The 13033-nt window shown below is 36.1% G+C and overlaps 1 protein-coding gene across 11 annotated transcripts in view; it reads left to right on the top strand.

Moving 5' to 3' along the window:
* The window catches only part of CACNA1D (calcium voltage-gated channel subunit alpha1 D), a 336560-nt gene extending 325051 nt beyond the window's left edge, over nt 1–11509 (top strand). For all 11 annotated transcript variants that reach the window (XM_048857868.2, XM_048857867.2, XM_075130346.1 and 8 more), the window contains 3 exons: nt 4836–4957; nt 7720–8040; nt 9292–11509. In XM_048857868.2, the coding sequence (XP_048713825.1) occupies nt 4836–4957; nt 7720–8040; nt 9292–9585 (737 nt within the window). In that variant the 3' untranslated portion in view covers nt 9586–11509. The remainder of the gene's footprint in view (nt 1–4835; nt 4958–7719; nt 8041–9291) is intronic.
* The last annotated feature ends 1524 nt before the right edge of the window (nt 11510–13033 follow it).

The raw sequence follows: 13033 nt of genomic DNA, 5'->3' as shown, positions 1-13033 counted from the left end.
ACTCTGTAGACTTCAAGTTCCACAGAACGCTGCCAGCACGTTTCTGACATGTACTCCTATTTTTCAGTCACTTTGTCCACTGCTCAAATCTTTACTTTGGCTTCCAGCTAATTTTTGTATTACATCCAACATTGCTCCTCTCATCCTCCAAATCCCAGTGTAGTCCTGATTTACATACCAGTCAAGCATAAATAGATTAGCAATGCCAGTCTTCTGGTGCATTTTCGAGCCAAAGTACTTGGATCTTGATCTTTGAACTGTGATACTTCATGGGTATAAACCATTTTTTTCCTTGTTTGTTTTGAGAAGCAAATAGTAACTCTGTTTTTAATGCTCGACATAAAACATATTTGATTTCTATTGCTTTTTTTCTTCAGTGGGGAAGGGTCATTAGAGTCTAAAATGCCCTGGGACTCATTATGTAAGAAATGCCAAATAAGAGCAGTTTTGATTTGTAAAATGTGAAAATGCATGAAGACCCCAAATCTGATTAAGATTCAGAAGTGTGTCAAGAATTAGTTTTTGTGTGGGAGGGAAGTGTAATGGGGTCACTGCGTAGGGTAGGGTCAGCGGCTCTTTTAAGAAAAAGTAGAAAACCATAATGAAAAGCAACAAATACCTAAGCAGTTTTTGCAATAAGTTCTCTAATAATGCTATCTATGCAGGACTCTCACTTCTGAGCTTCATTAGCTTTTGCCTTTTGGACCCTTGGTGGTGGTAGTGAGATAAAGCACAAAATCCCTATAGGTCATCACACTGGAGAGTATAAATGTTGCTCTCCAGATGTTCCCACAATTTCCTTCAAATGAGTGAGAAGTGAAGCCACCAGAAAGTTACAAGCCTCCTGCTAAAGGCATCAAGGAAACACCAACTTAGAAAGGGACCCCTCCTCTGTCCTTCAGGGAAGCAGGCTCCTATATAGCGTTTCACCAGTCCCTCTGATAACAAAGATACTGGAAAATCTCAGGCTCTTCCCTTCAGCCCAGTTAAGGGGTTTGCCTCTATATGGTTCAGATGAGAGTGGAATATATATACCCTGTACATATAAGTGAGCGAGAAACCTTGAGCTAAAAAGTTCTCTATGGTCTCTTCTCTTCAGGAGCGGTGGAGTGGGAGGTTTCTCTATGGAAACAGCCTGTCAGCCTCATTCAGCTTTTCCTCATAAAATTTTGGTGGGCTAAAGTCCTCCCAGTTACAAACAATATTAATCTGATAAGTCTTTAAAGAAGATTTACCAGTGAAAGACTGTTCCATCTTATGTTCTTGCCAGAAAAGACATTTAGGGCCTGGTTCTGATCTAAGTTGCATCAAAGTAATGCAGGGATAATGCCAGTGAAATCAATCGACTTAAACCAGTGCATTTTGGCACTTTAATACCCCAGCATGGTTTAAAAGAAGGAAGATCCAACTAAGTCATATCAGTTAATGTTTGAGATGTTTGTGAAGGATACATTTATGTGTACATTCCAAAACTGATACATTGCACTGGAGAATTTCTATGAGCATCCAAATATGATCCAAGTTAATGTAACACACTGTGCCTTGGGTGAGTATTGCAGTTTGTTAGTAGATTCAGCTCTGGGAGCTCTGAGATTTGGGGCCGTACAGCAAAGATCAGGCCGTAAGGTATCCTCAAAGGTATTTAGCCACCTAACTGTCTTTGAAGTCAGTATCTTTGAGGATCTGGATTTAAGTGCTTATTTCTTACTCACTATCTTCAAATTTCTGTACTTTTCAAAGAGATGCAAAGAATGGTTTCCATGGACAGATTGGTACCTCGCAGGTTTTTCATCATGAAATCCACATATGATGGAATTTACCTGGATTATGGAAGTTGAAGTTAGACAAATTCAGACTGGAAATAAGAGTGTATATCGTAAAGAAATTAGGGTAATTAACTATTGGAATAGTTTATCAAGGGTCACAGCTGAGTTTCCATCACTGGAAATTTTTAAATCAAGATTCAATGTTTCTAAAAGTTCTGCTCTAGGAATAATTTTTGGGAAGTTCTGTAGCCTGTTTTATACAGGAGGTCAGACTAGATGATTACAGTTGTCTTTTCTAGCCTTCGAATATGTTTTTCCTAATAACATGGAATGGCTTCTTACTAGGGCTGTCAAGAGATTAAAAAAATTAATCGTGATTAATTGCATGATTAAAACAATTAATCACAATTAATTGTGTGATTAATCGCACTGTTAAACAATAATAGAATACCATTTACTTAAATATTTTTGGATGATTTCAATTACAACACAGAATACAAAGTGTACAGTGCTCACTTTGTTTATTTTTGATAAGTATTTACATTGTAAAAAACCCCAAAGAAATAGTATTTTTCAAGTCAGCTAATATAAGTACATGCTGATAATGGGTTCTGCTCAATAACGATCCAAAGCAGAGTGGATTGACGCATGTTCATTTTCATCATCTGAGTCAGATGCCACCAGCAGAAGGTTGATTTTCTTTTTTGGTGATTCGGGTTCTGTAGTTTCTGTATCTAAGTGTTGCTCTTTTAAGTCTTCTGAAAGCATGCTCCACACCTCGTCCCTCTCAGATTTTGGACGGCACTTCAGATTCTTACACCTTGGGTCAAGTGCTGTAGCTATTTTTAGAAATTCACATTGGTACTTTCTTTGCGTTTTGTCAAATCCGCAGTGAAAGTGTTCTTAAAACGAACATGTGCTGGGTCATCATCCGAGACTGCTGTGACATGAAGTATATGGCAGAATGCAGGCAAAACAGAGCAGGGGACATACAATTCTCCCCCAAGGAGTTCAGTCAGAAATGTATTTAATTCATTATTTTTTAACCAGCATCATCAGCATGGAAGCATGTCCTCTGGAATGGTGGCAAAGAATGAAGGGGCATACGAATGTTTAGCATATCTGACACGTAAATAACTTGCAACACCGGCTACGAAAGTGTCATTCGAATGCCTGTTCTCACTTCCAGGTGACATTGTAAACGAGAAGCAGACAGCATTATCTCCTGCAAATTTTAACCAAACTTGTTTGTCTGAGCAATTGGCTGAAGTAGGGTTGAGTGGACTTGTAGGCACTACAGTTTTACATTGTTTTATTTTTGAATGCAGTTATTTTTTGTACATAATTCTACATTTATAAGTTCAACTTTCATGATAAAGAGATTGCACTATAGTACTTGTGTTAGGTGAATAGAAAAGTACTATTTCTTTTGTTTTTTACAGTGCAAATACTTGTAATAAAAAATATAAAGTGAGCACTGTATTCTGTGTTGTAATTGAAATCAATATATTTGAAAATGTAGAAAACATCCAAAATATTTAATAAATTTCAATTGGTATTATATAGTTTAACAGTGCGATTAATCGCAATTAAACTTTTTAATCACAATTAATTTTTTGAGTTAATTACGTGAGTTAACTGCAATTAATTGACAGCCCTACTTCTTATCTATCTCAATATTAAAAACATGGTTAGTACAGAAAACTACTACTTTAATTTACTTTGATTTGTGTAATGTTTCCAAAATTACACATTACATTGACCTGCAAAGAACCAAGGATTTGGTAGTTTCTCTTTGGAAGCGTGGTTCTTCAGCATGATGTAGCCTGATCTATAGGTTTTATATATATCTATATACAGAGAGAGATCCCCAGATGCCACTTGGAGGGTCGACAGGTTTTTGTCCCAAGATCAGGCCCAGTATTATTCAAATTATTATACAGTTGGGAACCCCAATGTGCACAGTTGCAATATTCACACCATAGAAACTCCTCTGTATTTACAAATAGTTTATTAATACATTTAGCACAGTCTCAAACACCCCAGCTCAGTCAGGTAGATAGAGATACTACAAAATATACATCTGCACACTCATATACTCACACCATCCCTTGTAGAACAACCTGAAGTGTTAGCCATCATCTTCCTCATCACCATCACCTTCCCCCTCATCACCAGTGGCCATCATTCTGGCACCTCCCAAGGACTACATCTCCTTCTTCATACCACCTCTAGGCTGGGATGTCACTTTTATAATATGTTGTGCTGATGCCACTATGTTTGATGCATATTCAGTAGGGGATTTCCCTCTTTTCCTTATTTGTATTTCCTCAACTTACTAATGTTGGAGTATCTTTTTTCTATGGGTTAGTATATCAATGATCTTAACTTATTATTATATATGTTAATTTGTTACCATGGCCCTTCTGTGGTTAGGTATCTGTGGATGTAGCTCGTGTACCTGTTATATGTCTGTTCATTGCCATAACACTCATGTGGTTGGATCATGTACCTGTGGCCAGAACTTCCCTTTAAACACTCTATTTTCAGCTTCCCAATACTTAGGGTTTCCATTGGCTGTTTATCTGTTCAAAGGTCATAGGCCTTAAGTCTTACGTTAACTTGCTGAAGCTAATGTCAGGCCTGTAGGTTCCTTGCATTACTGCTGAATATAATGCAAACCACTGAATATAATAAAGGCAAGCTAGCCCACTGGGCTACAATGAGGAACTTAAAGCTTCAGTGAAGAAATAAATAGTTAATTGTTATTTTAACTATACACAAGAAGCTTACAATATACAGCCAGAGTCAAGCGCCTTTCCCAGTCTGTTCTAAAGTGCTCACTTTGAACCCTTCCTGAATTTTAGCTCTATTAACAAATGCAACTTCCACGTCCTGTATATCCAGTTTGGGTATTAAGCTGCCTCCTTCAGTAAGTCAACAAAGCCCATTTAAATCTGTCCCAATACCTGCAGGGTTGTATTAGGTTGACCCATACTGGAATTTGGAAATATTTGACATTGAGAATGATCATAATCATTTTACTAATGAAACATTGTTACATTTTAGCAAATCGCCGCTCTTCCTTCAACTTTGAATGCCTCCGCAGACAAAGCAGTCAAGATGAGATACCTCTCTCTCCTACTTTTCACCACCGCACTGCTTTACCACTGCATTTAATGCAACAACAGGTAATTAAAAAATCTTTATAAACTGATGTTTAGTTATACCAATTTAGCTTAGATCTTGTACCTCCTGGCTTCATGATTGTTTGAAAACCCATTGGTAAGCTCTGTACTTTGACTGTGTACTTTGACCTACTTCCAAACAGTTGTGTACCTCACCATCTTTGCTGTAGTTGCCAGAAACAAGGCCTCCTAAAGCTGAATCTTCAGAAATGACAACTTCAGATATTGTAGATGATCTGACACCAGCCAACAGAAATATTATTGGGGAATGCCATAAAAATATGATGTTCCCAACCATTCTAAATGCCCACAGATTAAGAAATATTGTCAGGTACTGGGTCTTTTAGCCGCTCTGTTAATAGTACTGCTGTTCCTGAGGCTTTTTAACACATGAGTATATTGGAACAACTGCTTCAGGTATATGGTTACCCTACAGCTGATGCCCTTGCAAAGTCTTCCTCTGCAGCAACACTACCGTCTATTTTACAGGCACTGCACTTTGCCGTGCACGGGCTTATTTTTAATCTTTTCTTTCAGAGAAGTTCGACTGGTCTTTTTTTTCATGCAGTCTGAGATCTTGACAGCTGTTTCATTTTTTAAATATATAAGCTTAGTCCCTTCAGGCCTATCAAATAAGGGATCAAGAGTAGTTAAAAATGACAAAACTGTACTGATGCCTAGACCCTTGAATATAGAGTAATAGGTGGTCACTGTAATGTATGACGATGGTGGAATCTGTGTTTGGAATAATGAAAACATTTAAAAATACTGGCAATACATACTAATAATCCTTCACCACAGCTCCCTCCTTATACCGTATCCCATCTGAATAAATCAACTATCACTTACTGCTTTCATTGGTGTTTACTTTCTCATATGCCATTTGGTTTAAAGTACATACTATATTCTGTGACATGTTGAACTTCATGATGTTCTAGGATTTCTAGATCAAAGTTCAAATAGAATGAAATAGTTTGCTGTTGTATCATGGGACAAATTCTGAGCAGTGTTAGTCCCTTTTACACTGCTCTGATTGTATGGTGGATGGTCCACAGGGTTTGCTGCAGCCAGAGCAGCTCTTAAACTGAATTATATCATGCCATCTGGGAAAGACCCAGGCAGCCACAAAATACAAGGAGCTTAAAGCCAATTTAAAGATTAAAACCAGCTTCTTCCTCACCTGTTCCTGCAGGAAGGAAGGAGCAAAGATCAGGGACTATAGTCTGTTTGCCTTACTTGCTGAATATTAGGGTTGTCGATTAATTGCAGTTAACTCACACGATTAACTCAAAGAAATTAATTGCAATTAAAAATTAATTGTGATTAATCGCAGTTTTAATCGCACTGTTAAACAATAGAATGTCAATTGAAATTTATAAAATATTTTGGATGTTTTTCTACATTTTCATATATATTGTATTATATGTTGTATATTTTTATTATAAATATTTGCACTGTAAAAATGATAAACAAAAGAAATAGTATTTTTAAATTCACCTCATACAAGTACTGTAGTGCAATCTCTGTCGTGAAAATGCAACTTACAAATGTAGATTTTTTTGTTTATATAACTGCACTCAAAAACTAAACAATGTAAAACTTTTAGAACCTACAAGTCCATTTAGTCCTACTTCTTTTTCAGCCAATCACTAAGAGACAAACAAGGTTGTTTACATTTACAGGCGATAATGCTGCCGTCTTCTTGTTTACAATATCACCAGAAAGTGAGAACAGGCATTTGTCTGGCACTTTTGTAGCCACCATTATAAAGGTATTTATGTGCCAGATATGCTAAACAGACGACTTAAAAGAGCAACACTCTAATGCTGAAATTACAGAATCTGAACCACCAAAAAGAAAAACAACCTACTGCTGGTGGCATCTGACTCAGATGATGAAAATGAACATGTGTTGGTCCATTCTGCTTTGAATTGTTATCAAGCAGAACCTGTCATCAGCATGGACGCATGCCCTCTGGAATGGTGGTTGAAGCATGAAGGACATATGAATCTTTAGTGCATCTGGCACATAAATATATTGCGACATCAGCTACAACAGTCCCATGTTCTCACTTTCAGGTGACGTTGTAAACAAGAAGCAGGCAGCATTATCTCCTGCAAACGTAAACAAACTTGTTCATCTGAGCAATTGGCTGAACAAGAAGTAGGACTGAATGGACTTGCAGCCTCTAAAATTTTACATTGTTTTATTTTTGAATGCATTTTTTTGTACATAGTTCTACATTTGCAAGTTCAACTTTCATGATAAAGTGATTGCACTACAGTACTTGTGTTAGGTGAATTGAAAAATACTATTTCTTTTGTTTTTTTACAGTGCAAATACTTGTAACCAAAAATAAATATAAAGTGAGCACTGTACACATTGTATTCTGTGTTGTAATTGAAATCAATATATTTGAAAATGTAGAAAACATCCAAAAATATTTAAACAAACAGTATTCTCTTAATGTTTAACAGTGCGAATAAGCGCGATTAATATTTTTAATTGCTTGACAGCCCTACTGAATATATTTTATTAAGCATATTCAGTCACAGTGTATCAAATAGGGTTTGGTCAATAAAAGATCCACTAGATAGATACTTGCCTATGTTGCCGATTAATTTATTTCCGTTCCTCCCCGTCTTTTATATTGTCAAGTATCAAACACATAATAATTAGATTGGATTTGAAATGAGGAATAAGCCTGACTACAGGATTGTTTGAGGTACGCTAACTCTTGTACTATTTTTACTTCCCTTTACCAGGTCATGGCAGTTGCAGGTCTGGATTCCAGTAAAGCTCACAAACATTCACCAAGTCGTTCAACACGTTCCTGGGCCACCCCACCAGCTACCCCACCCAACCGGGACCGAACTCCATATTATACACCTCTAATCCAAGTTGACAGGGCTGAATCTACAGAGCAGATGAATGGCAGCCTACCGTCTTTGAACAGGAGCTCCTGGTATACAGATGACCCTGATATTTCCTACCGAACATTCACACCAGCCAATTTAACTGTACCTAATGACTTTAGGCATAAACATAGTGACAAACAGAGAAGTGCAGACAGTTTGGTAGAAGCGGTAAGTATTGAATAATCCCTGAAGTAGCCAAGTGTGTCTGTTCAGTTTTATGTTAATTTTACTATATATCTGGAACAGACCACACTGGAGTGTACTTAATCCACATATTTCACTAGAAATACTGTATTTCAAATTCAAATTCCCAAAAAGTAAGGTGGGGAAAAGAAGGTATGGACCAGATCCTCAGCTACTGTAAATCAAAGTCCACTGACTCCCCACCTGAGGGCTTGGTCATAGCATGAGTGTCAGAGAGAGAACATGTTGACAACTTCATCCCAGGAACTAATGTATTAAAGTATAAAACAAAGAGAGGAATGAAAATTGGGAGCACTTCAAGAATATGACTTAAAACAAGGTTTCACTGTTGGCTAAATATTAAGAACTAGATACTGCGCTGCCCTTCCATAATGGTTTACTGAAAAGGAATGGCAGAAGGTGCCTGTCCTTCTGGTGCTTTTATGCAAGGTCCAAAGTCATCAAAGTCCTTGCTAACCTGAACACAAGGATTGTGCAAAGATATGGAAGGGGTGCGCTGATGGGGAATGCCCATTGCACTCTGAAGAAATGGCACAGTTGTTTCTTTGCATGTACTCTCAATAATATTATGAATTAGTAAGTGTTTTGTTTGTTTGTTTACAAAGCTTTAAAAACAAAGAATACTATGTAGGGTGCTGAGAATTATCATTACTCTCCCAATTGTAAAATGTTATTGAACATTCCTATCAGTCTAGCTAAGTAGCATGTGTCATGCTCAGGAATATAATTTTCAGTCTCCCCATCTCCAACATCAGTTCCCTCCCACAGCTGTGAACCAGATGTAACTTAATTGTCATCTACAGAAAACATTTTAGCTGAAGTTTTATTATACACTTGCTTGAAGTTTTATTGCCTAGTGTGGCTTCAAGCAGAATTCTTCCTTAAATTTTATTACAGTAAACCAGTTTTTAGTGTATGATGTTTATCAAGGGCTTGATTCATTTTAAACCTCCTATAAAAGAACTGAATGTCATGCATTGTCAGTGACATCCTTACTATGTTGATAAACCCTCTTTGGGGCCATTTGACTATTGTAAACGCAAGTTAATTACACGTAAGATTTTGTTCTGGTTGCTCTAGTGACTTCAGCTCATAGAATCTCTTGGGCTTTGCACCTAAGCTATCCAGGAGAAACGTGACGCTTGCTGTGTATTTATTTATAACCTGCTCTTCATTCTAAACATTGAATCCACATTTATCCTATTTCTTTTTCAGGTACTTATATCTGAAGGCCTAGGGCGGTATGCAAAGGACCCTAAATTTGTTTCAGCTACTAAACATGAGATTGCTGATGCTTGTGACATGACTATTGATGAGATGGAAAGTGCAGCAAGTAACCTTCTCAATGGAAATATTAGCAATGGGACCACTGGGGATATGTTCCCCATTTTAAGCAGGCAAGATTATGAACTTCAAGACTTTGGTCCTGGTTATAGTGATGAAGAACAAGACACTGGTAGATATGAAGAAGACTTAGCTGATGAAATGATATGCATTACAACCTTATAGTATTTAGCAAGAAACAAATAAATAATTTTTAATAACAGAAAAAGTGCCTCATAGTTCAAAGATGCTAGGCACTAGCTGGAATTAATAACTAATCAAGCTTTGTACAAGTGATGTCACACCTCAAGGAAGCCATAATTTATTTATCAGTAAGTGTCTCCAGGTTGTTGAAATGTGATCAATGCTGTAGTACGTCAAGTCCTTTACCACAGAATCTTCATTTCCTCAGTAGGAATAGAGTTATGTAAAACCAAGCCAATTCTGAAGATCCCATTTCCAGAGGTCTAGAGAAGAGTTCTGAGGTGTAATATCTTGCCTGTCTTTCAAACTTGTGCTACTGTCATTCATAGTGAAGCAGGAGTTTCTGAATGAAAAATGTGTGTAGGTCCAGCACAAAAATATGTGGGGAAGACTACTATGTGAGACAGGTGATGGCAATCAAAAGTGTAATTTCCTCAGCATTCAATAGCATATCAAATGTTCACTGCATTCAGCATATCCATTCTAATATTGTTTTCAAACTTGCCTCCTGATTTATTTTTCTTAACACTCTTCTAAAATATGTCAAACTCTACCTACCAGAAATCTTTGGAAAAAAGAACATAAAAACATTTCTGTCATATGTAACATTAGTTTACATAGGAAAATATCATTCAGATAGTCTGTTTTATGACTATCATGTTAAGGGCAAAATATACTGGAATAATTGCATTCTTACTAATGCACTTGCAACCAGGTTAAAGTAGAATTAGTTAAGATAGTTTGTTAAAAATTATATAGTAGAAATTACTGTAAATGAATTGTAATATATAATAATTTGTATTTGTAAAGAGATGTTCTATATTTTGTAATTATTGTACCGTAATTGAACTGCAGCAATATTTATGAAACCTAATTATTGTAATTCTCCGCAGAATTCTAGATATAAGTATTTTTACTTGGAATATATAGAGCTATAGGATAAATATTTAACTAGAGCCACCACTCAATGTAAATCTCTTTTTGGGGTAAAGTGTCAGGTTTAGAGAAACTTGACAATATTCAGATTTTATAAAATATTTTGAGTCAATAAGAATCTCTCTTTACATAAGGGATGCACAGATGTCTATTTTCAGTCCTATATTCAGAAAATTAAAAGAATGGAAATTATCTGCTAATTTTTTTGACTGACAATAAGCTGTGATCTTTTTATTATAAATATCCTAAAATTATAGATAAATACTAAATTAATTGAAAAAATTGGCCAAGTCTTCATTGGTCTTGAGACATTTATAATTTTATCACAACTAAATTGACCAAATAGCCTAATTCTGTATTCAGAATATGGGGCAGAAATTTGTTTTGCAGGTGGATGAAAATGTCTTAATTCCAATCCTGTGTACTAATTATTCCGCTCATAATGAAAAACAAGATAAAAGGACTCTCCCCAGAACCAATCAGATTCCTGATGTAAAAATACTACTTTATTGCCTCTCCCCTTTTGCTGTTCTATGTGCAGATTATATACTTTAAAGGATTTATTTTTATGCAATTGAAAGAGGGATTAGGTTCTGTTCATGATGCAGTAAAACCCTGATCCAAATACAATTTTGGGGGGAAATGTCAAAATCTTCTATTTTATTAACACTGAATAAAATTGACTTGCTCTGCAAAGTTACCTTATCAGGGTTTACCTGTACTTAACAAGATAGGTAGCAATTCAGTTCACATTTTTAAAATGTGACATATAAAACATGTCAATAAACATTTTTGTACATAATGAAAGTTTGCTATGGATACCTTTCAGACCTCTTCTTGAATCATTCTTATGTCAAATGCCAGGATAATAACTTAAGGGTTTGTAAATTATTTCTTGACCTACATCATTTTGTATTAAAGCAAATGCAAAATGTTCTTCAGAATAAAACCGTGTAATAATTTTATTATACTTGGGGCTCCTTCATCTAACACTTTCAACCAATGTAATCTCCAAAAGTTAAATGCTTATTGCAGCATTCGGCAAAATGGTGGTCTTTCATTTGGAAAATGCACGCCTAAGGATTTACGCTATTCTAGCCTAAACTTTTTATGAATCGTTGATCTGAAGTATATAAAACATGCATTTAAAGCTGATAAGGCATTTTGTGTGTAAAAGGCCAGCAGTATCAGACTCCAAGCAAAGAATTTTGTAAAAAGTAACATGTAACAAATAGGAAAATTTTCCTAACAGCCCCTACAAACTGTGTCAGACTGACTCATGCACACGTCACCTCTTAACATGCTTGGTTAGGTTGTTTAGCATTAGTAACTTCACATTTTTAGTTATACTTCCCTGGCTTACAAAAACAGAACACTTTGGAAGTCAAGAGAATAAAGTTTCTGTATCAGATGAGATTACTGTGGGTCAGATTCTTGGGGAGGGGGGTGAGGTGGGCCGAAGGTAATAATAGTGAAGCTTCACAGATTTCAGTGCACCCACCCTCTGAAAAATCAGCCCCGTTAAGGTGTCTGAAGATGGATGCTGAAAATCACTAGTCACCTTAGAAACTCAAACTAAATTTCTTCACTACAGTGATTCCTACTAACATATTCCAAATTCTGTAGATACTGTACATGGCATTTTTATAACTATATAAAAGTTATATAAGGACGCAGCCTTCTGACATAATCTCCCCAGGTGGAACCTCATGACTGCACAAAGTTACGCTGTCTTCACTGGGATGCTATACACATAAATCTTTTATATGATTAGTGTCTACCCTGAATATTCTTCTTAAGGCAGAGTTACTATTTTGCATGAAAATAGAGGGTTTTGAAAATCTGGCTACAATAGACCATGTATTCAATCTTTTAAAAAAAATCATGAGAATATATTATAAGGATACATAAAACATCCTTTCTGCTCAGTTATGGCACTGTAAGAGTGAAATAGTCTCCCTCTATATGTCTCTATATATTAAAATCTTGCTAATTCGATTAGATAACTCACTAATTTCTCTCATAAATATAGGAAATACTACAAATACTCAGGTAACCTTAACTATTCATTTAAGCAACTTGGCAGATTTTGGGCAGAGATCACTGTATCTGTCTATATAGGGCTCTAGAGATTAATAAAACATATAGTTTCCAGTCATCAACACATAGCCCAAACACAGGCAAGTATGCACAATGTCATCCAGTATTTCAATAATATCTTCTGGGAGCCTGGAGGACAGAGGCCTATCATCCAAGAAAGTGGTTTGCATCATCATAATCTGAGAAAATTTTTCATTTTAAATTTATTTTTGAAATAAGATGAGTAAATGCATTGCTGTTTCTGAAATGAAGATAGGAACAATTAAATTAAGTCTTTTATAAATGTGTATTACAGTCTGACCCATCAGGTTTGCTGTGTTTGACAGCTGCATGTTTCAATTATAGTTACATCACTTGTTAGCAGCTCAGCTGAAACCCAACCTTTGCAAACAGC

Source organism: Caretta caretta, chromosome 7 (assembly GCF_965140235.1).
Source record: "Caretta caretta isolate rCarCar2 chromosome 7, rCarCar1.hap1, whole genome shotgun sequence".
Classification (NCBI taxonomy): domain Eukaryota; kingdom Metazoa; phylum Chordata; order Testudines; family Cheloniidae; genus Caretta; species Caretta caretta.
The sequence above is the reverse complement of the archived record's forward strand: the minus strand, read 5'-3'. Positions and strand labels throughout refer to the sequence as shown.